The 16,409-nt window shown below is 37.8% G+C and overlaps 1 protein-coding gene across 4 annotated transcripts in view; it reads left to right on the forward strand.

The window, feature by feature from the left end:
* CNTN5 (contactin 5) overlaps positions 1 to 16,409 on the forward strand; it is a 678,174-nt gene that overhangs the window by 649,528 nt on the left and 12,237 nt on the right. For all 4 annotated transcript variants that reach the window (XM_056329576.1, XM_056329574.1, XM_056329577.1 and 1 more), the window contains 2 exons: positions 2,065 to 2,299; positions 13,351 to 13,460. In XM_056329576.1, coding sequence (XP_056185551.1) covers positions 2,065 to 2,299; positions 13,351 to 13,460 — 345 coding nt within the window. The remainder of the gene's footprint in view (positions 1 to 2,064; positions 2,300 to 13,350; positions 13,461 to 16,409) is intronic.

Consider the following 16,409-nt stretch of genomic DNA (forward strand, 5'->3'; position numbering starts at 1 on the left):
TAGACCCATGAGCGTCCCATCCTGCAATACAGATAAAACACACAGTCATGAATTAGCAATTCCTACAACACAACTTTCAGGATACACCGACTTTTTACCACAAAAGCCAGGTGATGCTTTTTCTCTTCTAGCTAAGGACTGCAAACTGCCAATAAGGCGGGAGGTGTCAAACCTTCCCCTTTGTTTCTGATTAGCTCCTTGTTTCCATGAATATCTAATGCTGTTCTTCCTAGTGTTAATACTTTCAGCGTACTTTTGTTTCACAAACTTCTTAAACTTCATAAAGTCACTAATCAAATTAAGATTACAAAAACATCATAGCATTTCATCTGTGTAGAATATAAATTGTGAAGTGGGCATATTTACATTTTTTAATTTAAAGATTTTTTTGATTGAAAATTGTTTGAAAAATATTGTTTGAAAGATTGCTACTATTTCCAATTACAGTCACTGCCTCTTCAAGAAATGGTAAAAATATAGAACAAAACACAAAAACATGTAATTAAAAGTAAGTGTTGGAATTTCTGCTGAAGAACTTATCCTATTGCAATGGATAACACTTGAACTCACTGCAGATTTCTGTGGTCTGTGGTGTAGCCACTGCATTTCCATAAGGCACAACCACCGTGTAAATTAGCATAGCTCCAGCACAGTTGGTCTGTGCTTTTGCACGATCCAAAAAAGTTGTATTGGACTTACACAGGCAATAGGAATTCAACAAAGTACTTTGAAGTCTGAAGAGGTACTGGGATGGTATATGGGTCTCTGGGAATTCAGCAAAAGACTAACCTGCCTAGGCTCCTGGATTATACTCAGCAGGTTCAACAAAATTTTATTCACACAGCTTTAATCACAGACTGTGCATTTAGCATTTGCAGTGAAATTCAAGGCTTCTGCTACTTCTCTTATATTTCTGGCTTTTTTTATAGTGACTGTCTACTGCCAGCTCCATAAGTATTGCAAAGAGATGCCAGGCTTCTCCTTTCCAACTCAAATCAATAGTTGACAAAGTCTGTCTTGTTTTTTCCTCCTCTGCCTTTAGAGTCATGATTATTTTTTTTTCCCTTGGATGCACAGTGCACAGCTTCAGAAAGATGGGCAGAGAAGGTGTCTGTGGGTGAGGTGCCTGGTGGTGAGACAGTCACTTGCAGTGTGGAGGAGAGAGGCTTCTGTGTCCCCTGTGCCCCTGCTCTGATTCAGATGTTCATTAGCTGCAGATCTAGGGTGGGCATGTGAGGCGAGGGAGTTTAGACACCCTTTTATGACATTTTGCATAGGCCTAATATGCTCACAGCCGTTAAATACAACCTCATTCCTCATCTAGTCCATTGACTTTACAAGAAATACAGGCAGTAAATTAGCATGAAAAATTCCATTCCTTCAGCCGGACATGTAAGATTTAGCTTTTGCTCAGCCTCTAAACACCTAAACCCCTTTGCTAACTGCCTGCTTGTGGCAGATGTGTCCCAATATAAGAGGCTAATTTCACAGATCCTCTGAGAAAAGAAAAGCAAATGAGATTTTTTTTTTCCCACAAAGACTCAGTTTGACAGTTAGAACAACTAGATTTATTACATTATAACCTAAGTCTCAAATTGATTACTAGACTTAAATCCCTAAGTCCTGACACCCTGTTTGGATACAGAAATTAGACAGGCTAGCACCTGAAACCCAAGAGTCCCACTGTAGTTCAGCGTCACTCACATCGCATTTTAGGAACCTTTAACAATATGTTGCTCTATATTTTTAACATGGTCACTGGAAGGGGTTATTCCATTGATAGACTACTGGTTAAAGCATTAAACACAACGAGGGAGATATAGAAGAAAAAATCTTTTGGAAACCAAGAGCTCGTTCCTAGGACAGTGGCCTAACTATGGTTCATTAGATGAGGAAACCCTTACAAGGTTCCTCTTCAGAAGCAATTGTCCCTAGGCATGATAAGTAAAATCTCAAGGCATCACCCTCACACAAGCAGCCAGATAGATCATGGTCAGCCACTGACTGACTGCTTTCTAAATTAGTAAAACTATGTCTAATCATTACCTGAACTTTACTTTTTAGCCAGTGTCAGAAGAGTTTCAGAATGGAGAAGGATTTGGATATATTGTAGCCTTCAGACCCAATGGAACACGTGGCTGGAAGGAAAAAATGGTGACATCTTCAGATGCCTCAAAATTCATCTACAGAGATGAAAGTGTGCCACCATTGACTCCCTTTGAGGTGAAAGTTGGTGTTTACAACAACAAAGGAGATGGTCCCTTCAGCCCTATAGTGGTCATCTGCTCAGCTGAAGGAGGTCAGTTCAACATGAAGTTAACTTTTATGTTATGAACTATATTAAGCTGTTTTTATATAATATGTCCTTTTATATCATGCTTTTTTCAATATAAAATACCAAAATTCTTTGCGGAAGTGCCAAGTAACATGAAACATGTTTTGCAGAGAAAGAGATGAACTAACTTGCCAAGGTTACCCAAAAAACAAGTGGCAAAGTTCAGGAATACATTTCAAACCACATCAGTCCTATCAAAAACAAAACAGAAAAAAATTTCTCTTTTAATGAAGATTCGTGCCTAATATGAAATCTGTAATCTTAACTTCAGGCTGGGCTGCTGTAACAATGAGCAAAGAAAGGCAGATATTTTCTAATGTTTCTGAAGTTCATGCTACTTTCTTGATGGGTTAATCAACAGCTCAAAGACTAAATAAAATCACTTGTGAATGTCCATTTCCTGGCTAATGGATACTAAAAGTACACAGAATGCAATTTTGTTCTTATTTTTGTTAATTTTTCTATTATTTTCTCTCTTTTTTAGTTCATTAGTATAAAGGTTTTGAATTTATTTTAATGTCAAAATATTCAGTGTGAATTATAGCAATAGTTCAGAAGAGCAAATCAAAAATATTTCTCGAGAAATTCTATGTCCATTTGATATAACGATCAACAGTGTTTTGTGGGGGAAAAAAAACAAAAAACACTAATGTGTACTAGTGAAAGAAGTCCTGTATTGAAAGGAACTAGCGTATGGAAATTTCCATGCACACAAAAGGTAAATAAGTGTTATCCACAGGAATATTTTGAGCAGCCCCATTATTTGAAGTCATTTACTTCAGTTCTTCTTTACTGCACTTTGAGTTATTCCACTGTCTCCTGTTAAGAGGATAAAATAAGTACAGTCCTAATGCAGATGGGGGGAATTTTATACTATGTCTACAAAACTGTAGTGTGAAGATAATGGTATTTTATGTGAAGCTGGAAAATGTTAAATATTATTCCATATTAGCCCACAATAAATACATAGTTTTGGAGCCATGGTGTAGCAGAGATTATCTACTACTATTCTTTCACAGTAATTATAGAGGTTGGAAATGCTGGTTTTGTTAAAAGCAGTTCCAGTAATTTGTTTGTGTTACACTGTTTGGATCAGCATTACCAAATGTAAAAATTGTCCAGTACAACTTAGAAATTTTACAGTTGACTTCCCTGTTCCTCAATGGAAAATGATACTGTGAGACCGATGGTGATTTGTTTATTATTTAACAATTTCATACTCTAATCAGAAAGTTCAATACAAATAGAGTTTTGCAAGGGAAGGGAGGTCAAACCTTGATGGATTTTTTTATTTTTAAATAGCAAAAGCTATTTTAAAAAAAGCTGCATGATGAATTATAAGTAGTCCTTTGCTTGTTATTTGGACAAGACTGGAAATGGAATAATCAGTTACATACAAATTGATTTTTCTAACATTTCTTTTAAAATATGAACTTTACAAATTACCTTAATAGAACTATTAAAATTGACTTTTTCTCTGTGCTCCCAGAGACTGTCTCTAGAAAACAACTTTTCTGGTTACAATTCAGTTACCTGAAAGTACCTACCCATCATAGCTTTGCTAATTCAGTCTCTGTATGTGTCTGTACGTTAGACTTTCCTTTGGTGAGAGGAATTCTGTGGGGCTAATAAGACTTACATTTGAGGAAAAAATATGAGATGCTGTGACAATACAGTGAAAAATTAATTTATAAAAAGCTTTTCTCCAGAATAACCCTAGGTGCTATACTGAAAATTTAAAGGAATAACAAAACAGTTTAATACAGTTAAGTTCTGGGCAATATGGGAACTGAGGACAATAGACACTTCAGCTTGCTATGAAAAAAGGGAGATCTGTTTTTGTGGACTATCACATTTAAAAAGCTAAACAACTGGAGGCACATTTTCTCAAGGATTTTTATCAAAGAGGAGATATTAAATAAAGATTGACAGTACAATATATTATGGTCCTAGGGGTGATCCAGTAAACCCTTAGCTTAATCGCTTTTCATCACACACTCAATTCACTGCTCTGCAAACATTTACAATAAAGGTCTAGGATAAATTTATTAAAAGTGAAGGAAACTTTATGTTACATATTAAAAGGTTTCTCACATCTACAGATGGATCTACAGTTGTTTACTGGGACAACAAATTTGTCTAAGAAAGTCTAAACCCTGTTACCTCTGCTAAGCACCCAGGAAAAAAAAACGAGTTTTCACAGGACAGGTTCTGGACGAGGAATTTATCTCTTTCTTTTCTACATGAGTATGACTGCATATTCTGTACTCTCTGATCTGCATTCTGAGTCCCTTTGTGGTGACTCTGAGTTGTGCCTAGGCAAACAGCTGGGCAGGTGGCTCTGAGTAAAATGTTCCCCTCTGTGAACACAACTGACTGCTCCCTGATTACATGAAGTGTCTCTGACTGAGGCAAAAGGCTTAAAAACCACCTTCTGAGTAAAGAATCTCAGAAAACACAAGCAAAACACCAAGTGCTTGTTCATAAGTAGGGGGGCTAATATTTTTATTTCATTCCCTAAGTCAGATATTTGGAAGATAATGATACCAATGTTTACTGAGGGATCAGTGATGGTGATAACCGAAAGTTGAAGAGGAGAAAAGGCCTGACTGGTTATAGATATTTTAAGACATTTCTTCTTCATTGGCCTTTTGACTTCATGGGAAATATCACCAGGATACAGATAAAGGCATACTCCAAGAGCTAAAGATGCAGATGAATGTAGTAGAAGAACAGAGAACAGAATGTAGAAGCAGATAAAAAGATTGTACAAAACCAGCTGAATAGCACAGGAGGAAAAAAAGCAGATGTGACCTTTTGGAAAAGATGGCTTAGTGCAGCAGAAAAATTTGAAGGAGTCTTTCCTGGAGACCTTAGGAAGGGAAGAAAGCAAACCATGAAGGAGAGAAGAAAAGAGAGGTCAGATGTTTTAGTGAAGTAAAAGATATGATGAGAGTCAGGGACCGGTTCTGAAGAGGGAATGAGGATGATACACAGAAGATGCAGGACAGAAAAAAAGATTCACGATTATTTTCAGCCAGAAGGCAGAACAGAAGGGCACAGTAGACATGTTCCAGCACCAGGGAAAGACCAGCCTGAATCTTTCATAAAGGAACTCTTTAATAAGAGAAAGAGACACCAGAGCACATGGAGAGCACAGCAAGTTAGGCTGCCTGCCAGAAGAAAGGTTGCAAAGTGCAGGCCTGAGGCTGAAAAAGAGCATGAACAGAGCAGGGACAAATCTTCTGACTGTGCATTCTTCCAGGAAAATAGTGGTATCAGACTCACGCTAGAACATATCAAAACAAAGCACTGAACTTCAGCGCAGGCACAGATTACTTTGATCCATAGAGAATAAAAATTGTAAAGCCACAACGTATTGAAAATAATGAACAAAAGCAGTGTTAACCACCATTTGTTTTAACATTTATATATTCTTTGGAGGGTTTTTTTGATGACTACTTTCCACTTAAATACTGAGGGGCTACAAATGCCAAGGCTACTAATACAAGCCCTCAGTATGAGGGAAATCACGTGCAATCTCTATGGGTGGTTTTAATTCACTGAAAGAGGAACACTGGGAAAATCAGAAATACAGGAATGGAGAAGGAAATATGAGAGTGTACAGGTATGACTGCAAGAAGATGGAAAAGGCTGTCCTGATAAAAGAAATGGCCAAGTAGGCTTGATGTAGCAAGCATGATTAGACCAACTATGAGCTACATAAGAAAGACAAAATAAAAGTAAAAATGGTTGGATGTCATAACATACTGATGATATGATAACATGTCAGGAAATACAAAACCAGTTTGGATAAAACATAATACCCTTGGGTTCTGTGTCATTTTGGAAAAGGGCAAATAATGAAACCGGGGGTAGAACTAGAGGTCAGCTGCTGATTACCCGGACTAATTTTGCTGCTGAGAAACACCTTACCAATTTTAGATAAATTTACAGCACACTGTAAATTATGAGACAATTTAGCTGTTCAGAGTAGTTCGGACAGTAAACATGACTAATGACCTTGTGTTCCAGCTGTGATCATTAGCAGATTATTTATCCAGCACTGACTGAGAAGAAATAATGGTACTATAGTTTTGTTTTGATGAATAGTTAAGACACAATAGAAAAACTGATCATAACAAATAACAGTGGAACAAGTCATCATTAAAAAGCAGGAAATTATTTAATAAGCTGGAATTAACAGTTGAAACTAGAAATGAAAGTGTTTTGGAATGTGTATGAGCCAAATGTGTAAAATAAATTGACTGCAAGAAATGGTACATTTCTAAGGAAGTATGTTACCTCTGAGGATCTAGAGATGTACTAACTAAAAGATATTCAGAATAAGTTAAAAGCATACATAATAAAATCAAAATAATTTAAAGGCTAAGAATAATACAAGTACTGCCAAAAATTAAGGTGAAAAAAGATAGGAAAGTATATAAAGCAGGAAAAAATGTAAAATAAATAAGGTGTTGGTATTAAAGATAATCAAGGAATGGATCAACAATAATTAAATATGTCATAATTTATTTTGAATAAATAAGATGACATAGGGTACCTAAATGAATGTGAAAGTCTGCTAATTTTTACATCTGTAGTGAAAGCTTCTGGTATTGTCAAGTGCTCAGAAATACAACCCTTTCCAATTTAAGCAATGCATAATTTGCTATTCAAATGTACCATAAATGAGATTTAACCTGGTTTTCTATTCATGACTGCCATGGATGGTGAGACCTCAAGGACATGGGACAAGATCTTTTCCATTCCAAAATATTGAAAACAAAAAACAGTTGGTGAAAATAAATTTTGGTTAATCTATCAAAAAGAAAATGCAAATATTTGTATATACGTGCAGAAAAAAAATCTGCATTTACCACCAGTCTTGGAAAGTCTTGAAAGGCTACTGATAGAGCTTCTTAAGGATCATATATATCTAATATTCATAATGTTAATAGGAGAGCTGCTTATGATATTGCTGTTATTACAACTCCTGGATGCATTGTCAATACAAAGAAGGATCTGAATAATGTAAAAGAAAAATGTAATTTAGAGGACTGGAGACACACAAGTGTTATATCAGTCATATAAGGAGAAGTAACAAGCCAATCCATTACAAAATGGGGACCTAACAGCTAGAACCTACAGACAAGACAGACTCTAATTTCTATCAGGGCATCATTCTGTCATTCTGGCAAAACTGCCACAAAGCTTTGCTAAAAACTTATCTACGGTTCTGGTTGCTCATGCTCCACAAAGAACTGAGAGTAGTATAGGTTCAAAGAACTAGCATGGTCATCAGGAAATCAGTAGAAACTAGAAAAGGTTGTTTCTTTTGTCCCAGTAAAAAAAGGCTAAGTTTGAATAAGATACTGTCTGTAAATCAGGGAAATTATTAGAGATGGTAAAGAGCTTGTAAAGGTAAAGGACAATGATGCTACATCTTTTTTTTTTTTTTTTGGGGGGGGGGGGGGGTGGGATGTTGTTTGGGTTTTGGGGGTTTTTGGTTTTTTAGCAAATAAAACAAGCCAGCCATTGTTTACCCTTGAAGTCAACTGGCCAAAAAAAATCACATCTGCACACTCGAACATTGTCACCCTTCAGACTGTGGCTGCATCCATACACCTCCTAGGAACCATCCCTGGCCATGCACCAGCATATTCCTGGGTGTATTTTGGGGCAGCCTAATTGTCCAAGTCAACACTTCACCACAGATACTGCTAACGATTTAATGCTATGCATAACTGTATGACCATGCTCAGGCTGGTGCCTTGTCTGCCTGTCCCTGTTTAGTTTGCAGGTGTAGACACAGCCTATCAGCACAAGAATAAATATGAATTAGAATACACACAGTATAGAAATAGGTGCAGATATAAAAGGAAATAGAAATAAACATCTGGGAGAAAGAGGGAGGCCAACAGGTTTCAAAATTAATTAGATCTTTTATAAAGGTTTCTTTGTTGTTTTTTTTAATGATTGCCACCATGGGTGATACAGAATCAGTTTTTTTTAATTTCAGTATCTACCTTCTACTTCAGGCACCTGACAGAATTAACCTCACAAATATTGAAAGTTCTATAATTTTGATAAACAGTGTCTAGATGTCTAGATATGAAAAAGTGAGCCTTGAGCAGTACAAAGTAGAGCCTGCAAATTCAGTCTTGCTGTTTCAAACCTCTGGAGGGACCCCTGATGCACTTCTGTAATACATACAAGATGCAATGATACTGCACAAAGTTTTTGTTCCTGCTTTGTATGGACTTGTACTAATGCATTGAACCAATGGAGAGCCAAAGCTCTCCATAATCTGAAAGGCAAAGGGCCATGTAACAGCCTTTGCAATTTTATTTCTTCGTAACTTTAAGAAGTTTTGCATCAGGCCAGCTAGTGGATGATGTGATATTAAACAAGGGACTGCAAAGTGGAGAATTGTTCTAGTTAGGCCCATCTCCTCTTGCTTTTCACTCTAAGCCCTTATTAAACAAACAGATATATTGCCCTTTCCTTTTCCTTTAGAGGAAAGAATATGCAATTACACACTTTTAAATACAGCCCCCATGTCTTTAATTAAAATCTCACATTCATGAAGTGAGGTCCTGTGGTTCATTTCATAGCTAAAGCTGAGCTACTTGGGGTTTAGGTGAACATGAAAATTAATAAATCAGCATATTAGCTGTAAACGACAGTGGATTATTTCCTGTTTCTGCCAGCTGATCCATCTGGAAACATCCTGTAAAAGTTCAGCCAGAGCTGTGCCCACTGATTTTTTTTAAAGCACGAAATTACAGCCCTAACATGTAAGAGTTTATTAAGTATTCTATTGATTAATGTCACTAGCCCCCATGGGAGATCAGATGTGCAATCAAAATAATAGGCACATCCCCTCCTCACGTGCTGAGGATAACTGTGGCTGCCACATCACTTGGTGGAAATGAAGCATTTATATTCATGAAGATAATAACACATCTCCAAACTTTTAAACCAACAAAGTTTGTGTTTTATCAGTCCATTTTATCCAACGTCTACTCACATGCCAAGGTGAGGGAGCCATGTGTAGCTAACATGTTGGTAAAGCCTCCATGGAACAAGGCTGCTCCTTATTCCCACATGACAGTCCACTGTGTAATAAATCTGAGTTATTCCATGGAGAAAGGAGAGCCACAGCAAGATGTGTACTGTGAGCAGCTGCACAGGAGAGCAGCATTACAGGAGTAGGCTTCAGAAGTTCTACCTGAGAAGTAAAGGTATCACCACTAAATAAAAGAGGTCCAGGGCAGAGGTCAGCGCTGATTGCTGCTTCACTGCTAGCTCAGTTCCTCACCCTCCTAATTTTTCTCTGTTTTAAAGCTGTCTGCAAAGACACTAGTCAGAAAGAAGGTGAAAATAGAAAAGACTTGAGGAAAAGTGAGAAGTCTGAGGGCCTGTCCAGGAAACAATCCGTCATCTCATTTTTGGTGTTTTGAAAAACACACATCTTTTCCCTTTCTAGCACAGGATTCTAGAGAAAATGTTATCCTGCAGACAGCCATGCCACCACAGATATGGTAGAGTCCCCAAGCCAGGGACATACATCAAACAGGCTGAGAGGTGAAGCTGAGCATCATGCCATGTGGCATTTCTTGAGAATGGAAACAGTTTGCTGCAGGTCCCTCCTTTAGAAGATCGCCCCTGTGGCTATTTCCAGCAAGGGAGCAAATGCTACCACTTCCCTTACCTACAGGCTGACACAAGAGGTGTGGATCCTTTGTGATTTCTCTTCTGATAGTTCTCTTTTCTGGATTTTTCCGACATGCATGGGTCTTGGCTGAAGTCCCAAAGTCTGAGCTATGCAGAGCTGCCTGGAGCATAATGCAATTACCCAGGCTGAGGTTCTTAGCTTCAAATGAAAGCTCAGATTTTGGATTAGGGAAGTGTGCAAAAATCCTTTCTGGATTCAAAATGAGAAGCAAATGGATATTAATTGATTGTATGAGGAATCCTGGCAGAGGCTCTGTTCCACAGGAGAGCTGAAACAACATAAACATTAATAGGCCTTTGGATTTGTTTTTTAAGCTAGATCATGTGGAAATTTTGAGGATAAATCTTTCAGAAAAACAAATCTGTTTATAGTCATAAATAGGGAGGACACAGTAAGGGCTATTAACTAGCTCTTCTTTCTCTTACTTGCCAGTATCAAAATTCAGGATTCCCTCTCTGAACATTAGATCAGTGCAGTATAATTCCTTGTCCTGCTTTATTATAGCCATCCCAAAGATCTACAAGCTGAATATTTTCTTAAAGTGTGATTGCAGCACATGGAAAGACACTTTTTCATGGACATTGCACGCAGCCTTTTGAGAACTTGCTGTGCTGCATCTTTAATTCAATCAGGGAATATTAAATGGATCATTAAAGATGTTGACTTTTTTTTTTTTCAAGCAGTATGACCTCAGGCAGACACCTATAGGTTTAGCATAATGCCAAGATATTAAGAAAAGAATATGATTATAACATCATTGACCATTATAGAAAAACCTAATGAACCTGTCAAACTTATCATTAATTTTAGACACACAGAATAAAGCATGACATTGGAGTGAACCACAGACTGTATTATATCACCAGAAGTTATATGAACCTCATCTTATACAAATCAATAAAAAATGCTATTTAGTCTCCATAAACTTTCAGATAGTCATAATATACATTATTCCTAAATATATGATTTCCATTCTTTTGCTGAACACTTATATTCTCAATGTCTAATATCAGTGAAACTGCAGTGAATAATTTCTGGATAAGTAAGAAATATATTTTCTTCACATAAAAAAAAAAATTCAAAACTATTTCTATTCCATTTGTTGAAACCAATTTTAAAAAATATCAGAATATATTCTGTGTTTCTATTCTGAGCAATACATAAACCACCACTAGTGAATGCTATGAAGAGGAAAAGATTTCTAAATTTATAGAAAGTGTAAAGGCTGCCAACCAACATTTTGTGTACATCTCAAATTATTTATCCCACTGCAGTCTTTTCTGACAACAAGGTAATTGCTTCAATAATACAAAAACTAGAAAATAGCTTTTGCCACACAAATCTTAGTAGCACATAAAATAGAAAGCGGAATGTAACTATTGAACAGAAAATCATATTATGAGGAATGTATTTCTTCATAGCACAATTCTTTCAGTATTGTATTCAGAAGACCATTTCACTTATTCCTGAAGATATTTTTTATTATTATTATTCTTCGTTACCTGAAAAGTTTCCTACATATTTTATACTTATTAGTAATACTCACTGTTGGCAAACACCATTTTGCCTAACATCAGAAATGCTTCTTTTCTTTAGAAGTAAATAAAAAAGAAGATCAAAAAGAGCTGCAAACATTAAAAATCTGACATCAAAAAGGATGAAAAATTCTTACAAGCCATGTCAGAGAAAAAGTCTAGGGCAGTAGTGCCAGAACAATGCCTCCAATATGATCAGAGAGCGGAGGGTAGCTAATGAGTCAAGATTGATATTAGGCAGCTTACTGAGGAGTTTGATCACTAAGAAAAATGTGTCATTTTAACTCAGGCTGTTTTGTAAGGAAACTCCTTTTCTCTAACCTTGTTGAATGAGCCCCAAAAAAAACATTTTTAAAAAAACTCTTTGATGTGCCTCACTATAACATAAAAGCCAAGACCTCTGCCTGCCCTTCAAGAGCAAATCAACACATTAGAAATGTAATGAAGAACATCAGGCCAAGGAAGAAATCACAGGCTCTGCGACTGCTGGGAATTTGAATTCACATTTTTGCTGAGCAAGTGAACTACATCAGAATGGCAGAGAAATGTTGCTGCTGTGTGCTTCACTGACTGCGTTCAAGCCTTGTCTCCACAGCTTGTCTTAAGCAAATTTTCAGTAATATTTAGGTAATAAAGCAAAAGAACCAGAAGATTTCCTTAATTCATATCTCAGTTTGATATGTGACAATTTTTGGACACTCTTCACTCCCAATGCACTCACTGGTGACACAAATTAGTGGTATGCTCAATGGCCTGTCGTGACAGACCTCTATTTACATTTACCCAAATTCCCAACAACAGAAACAGTTAGACCTCTGTAAAGTGTTTAATGATATGAAAGTGAAAAGCAAAACATGTCTGTGGCAGCACTGTTGGGCAGGTGCGATATGTAAGGCTTCCTGCAGCCCTAAGCCTCCACTGTGCACCCTGGCCATACCCCAGCAGCCCTGAAGGATGCCCATCCTGGTTGGAGGGCAGGGAAGGTCCTCTGCTCCACATTACCAGGAGGCTAGGACTGCAGAGTGTCCTGTGAATAGCAAAGAGATAGAAATACAGACATAGGGCCAACGGTAACAACACAGGTAATCAGAGGGACGAATCATAGGTCTTCATGCACACTTTTCTAGTGTGCATCCCAGACTTAAAACAGTAAACACTTCACAGTAGAGAGAAGATGGCATGTCCCAAACACTGGAGCCTGAGACTCCAAGGAAGTAAAAACACAGTCCTAAAATTTTCTTTGATGTAACATTTCACTACAGCTCTGAGTATCACTTCTCTACACTGCATAACCCTGGAGCAGGACTGACTGAGCACCCTAGCAAGGTATCACTCATCCTGAGCTGACAAAATGGCACTAAAAACCCAGGAAGAGAATGAATGCTCCATTTGCTGCTGAAGTTAGGCTGATCAAGGGCTGTGAAAGGGTGCGTGGAGGGGGGGCATTTACAAACATTACAGGTTTTTTTTTTAAAAAAAAGTCATAGACGAGATTCTGTCACAGTTTACTGTGCCCATCATCAGCGGTGAGATATTGATGTAGCATGACACAAATAAAGAAATGCAACAATAATAATCTCTTCATCTTGTTGAGTTTTTCATGTTCCTTCTAAGTGTCATACCTTCTTGTGGGTATTAAGGTAGAATAAAGGAAGTAAATGACAGTTTCAGATGGACTGGTTTTGATAAATACAAGCTGTTACAGCGGAGGTTTATTGTTTCAATTTTTCTTAATACAGAACCCACTGCTGCTCCCATCGATGTCAAAGCTACAAGTTTGTCTGTATCAGAGATTCTTGTTGCGTGGAAACATATTAAAGAAAGTCTAGGAAGACCACAGGGATTTGAGGTATGAACACAGAATATCATAATGAGAAGTCTTGTTACTTTTGCTAGCATTGCATTCTGTTAACATGTGTGGTAGTGAAACTTCAACAGAAATTATGCTTGGTTTAGCATACATATGACTAGCTGTGGAACAACGGCCGCAGCTATAGCACCGGAATATCTTTTATTTATTTGTGCTTGAAAACTGTTCAACACCAGTTCTTATAACATCTCTTTGACACTTCAAAAAGAGCTGAAAGAAATGCAAGTGACCCAGCATGCCTCTTTCACAGTCTGGGGAAGATTAGGCATTCACCGTTTCCAGCTCTAAGTGACCAGTTCAAACTTGCTATTTACTGAGAACAATCAACACAGAGCAAAGAAAGATCCTCTGCCATCCATGTGCTGTCATCCCGCAGTGGCCGGGGGACATCTGCTGGGCAGATCATAAAAGGTCAGATGTCAGGAGGGGAAGCAAGAGCCAAACAGTCCTCAAATAAAGCTCTACTCAGAGGCAGCCCTCCCTGACCTGGGAAAAGAGAACTGGCCCTGGCAATTGACCTTCTTGCACTTTTGGATCCGGTTGTAGCTTTGGATCCCGTTTATAATCCACATCTCCAGGAACAGTTCAGATCTAGGACTAAAACCATCCTCGGGGGTCACCACAAACCGTCCTGACCTTGTGGTTCAGGCTATGCTAATCCTCATCAAATAGCTCAGCTAGACTCCATTTGCTGATTTTGGGGTGCAGGTTATTTGACCTGCTTTAGTCCTTTAGAGGGTGCTGACTCTTTCCTGATACTCTACAAGTAACAGTGAAAAGAGGGTAAACATGTAGATCTGAGGCAGATACCAATCATATGGATGTTTAAAGACATCTTGTGACTTACTAGCACAGAGTATCTCCCGGGCAGCATGTCCAGACAAGACCTGAGGACTGATGGACTCGTGAAGGAAACGTAGGTCTCTGGGCAGCACCAGAGCCACCACACTCTCCAGCACAACCTCAAGCTGGACAGCCATGGCCAGGTCAGCACATATACCCCACAGCTTAGACACAGCCAGTTAGCATTTTTTCACCTGCCTGCTGTAGCCTCTTGATGCTTAGATGCTCATAAAACAGGCTGTGACTATGGTATGTCCCCTCAGGTCTCTCATTTGTCCAGGTCTCTTTTTCCCATATACATTTCCATGCTGAACTCTTGAAACTCTCTGTCAGTTCTCTCTCATTGTACCTTACCCCCACTCCTTCCTTATGTTAAGTATGTTTTTACCCCTTTGCACATGGCTTGCTTCATGCAGCAAAAGTGATACCTAACAATTTTATCATTAGAACTGCTATATATAAAGAGAACAAAACTGCACCTGATAGAGATGATACCTTGCAGATGCTATCCCTCTCCACATCGAAGTGTTCCACCTGCCACTAGCCTTTGTCTTCAATTTCTAGGCCAGTCTTTTATCCTCTGAAATGCCTTACTCACTGCACCCTGTCTTTTTCTCTTCAGAAAGGTGGCAGTTTTTTTACTCCCTCTCACGTATCTTGACGTCTTTTAAATTATATCTACTAGTTTTACCCTTATTCCACCAATCACATTGATTCCCAAAATGTTCTATTAACTTTGTTTTACATATTTAAAAATAAAAAATAGATTTTCTGTCTAAAATTGAAAAATTATTACCCTAGAAACTTTCATAACTTGAATATATTTTGTATTTGCCTGCTTGTCACATAACACTCCCTACAGATCTTCAGATGTGTCCTAGCGATAGATGGCTGTTACACACAGGACAGCGGGCTCCGACTATTAGAGAAAATGTCTTGTAAAGCATTTAGACCTTTGGAGTTCAGCGTACTCTGACCCCAGCAGTAACACTCACCTGCTTTATGTCTCTCATGGATGTTTTAGGAATGAATTTAGTAATTGTTATTAATACAGCAGGGGTTATTAACATTGAACCTTATTAATAATTTGGCTCCTCACTGTGCTGTACACTAATTTTAGGATTCTAGTGAGAAGATTACAGAGTAAATATTTCAAGTCAGGGACCTGCAGCTGACAGAACAAAAAAATGAAATATAAAAATAAAAATACTTTACTGCTCCTTTCCTCCTTGTCCCATGAGGAAATTAAAGGAGCCTTCTGAGGTACTATTTTTATCTGGGGAGAGAAGGGTGCTTTTTTTCTGCCCCCATCCCCCCACCCCTCTTTTCCCTATTTGTTCATTTAGCCAGAATTTCTCTGCCTGCCTTCTGACAGATGAATCTTTCAGGGAGTAGTTTGCTCTTTTCTGTCCTCATTCCCAAGAAGAATTATGATCAGAGCAGCCCTTACTCAATAAACAGAAGAGTAAATGCTGCTCTCCTGCATAATTCCGCAGGACAGAACACAATCCAAGGACAATATTGCTAGATCTTTTCAGTTCCATTTTTGTGAAGGATTTCATCAAAAAGGAGATAATGACTTATCGGATCAGTATAGTGAGTCAGTGCATTACAGTATTCGCTTAGGAACACTAAGCCCACATTATAAGCCCAATTTTGCTAGCATATTGACAGTTTTCTCTTTAAAGCATCCCCTCAGTGAAAAAAAGAAGGACTCTGGATAGCAAGACACTGGGGTTAAACTCCCCACCCCCAAAAAAAATGTATGGAGCAGCTTTATGCTTTCTATATGACTCACTTTTTTCAGCTTCTGTGAAAACTGTTTTAATTTTAAAATTGATTCAGAAAGTTTTATCATATTTAGTAAAGTGCAGAACATAACCCACAGTACTACCTTCATCTACAAATAGCAAATAGCTAATGTAAAGAAATCCAGTGACTGTGATAAAAAGAAGAATGATTCATCTTTTTTTTCTCTCTCTCTCTTTTAAACAATTACTTCCTAATGTAGAATGATTGTGGTCCATAAGTAAAATGTTTCCTTCAATTCAAACTGAATGTAAAATAATCTGACTAGCCACTCTG

Source organism: Falco biarmicus, chromosome 2, assembly GCF_023638135.1.
Source record: "Falco biarmicus isolate bFalBia1 chromosome 2, bFalBia1.pri, whole genome shotgun sequence".
NCBI lineage: Eukaryota > Metazoa > Chordata > Aves > Falconiformes > Falconidae > Falco > Falco biarmicus.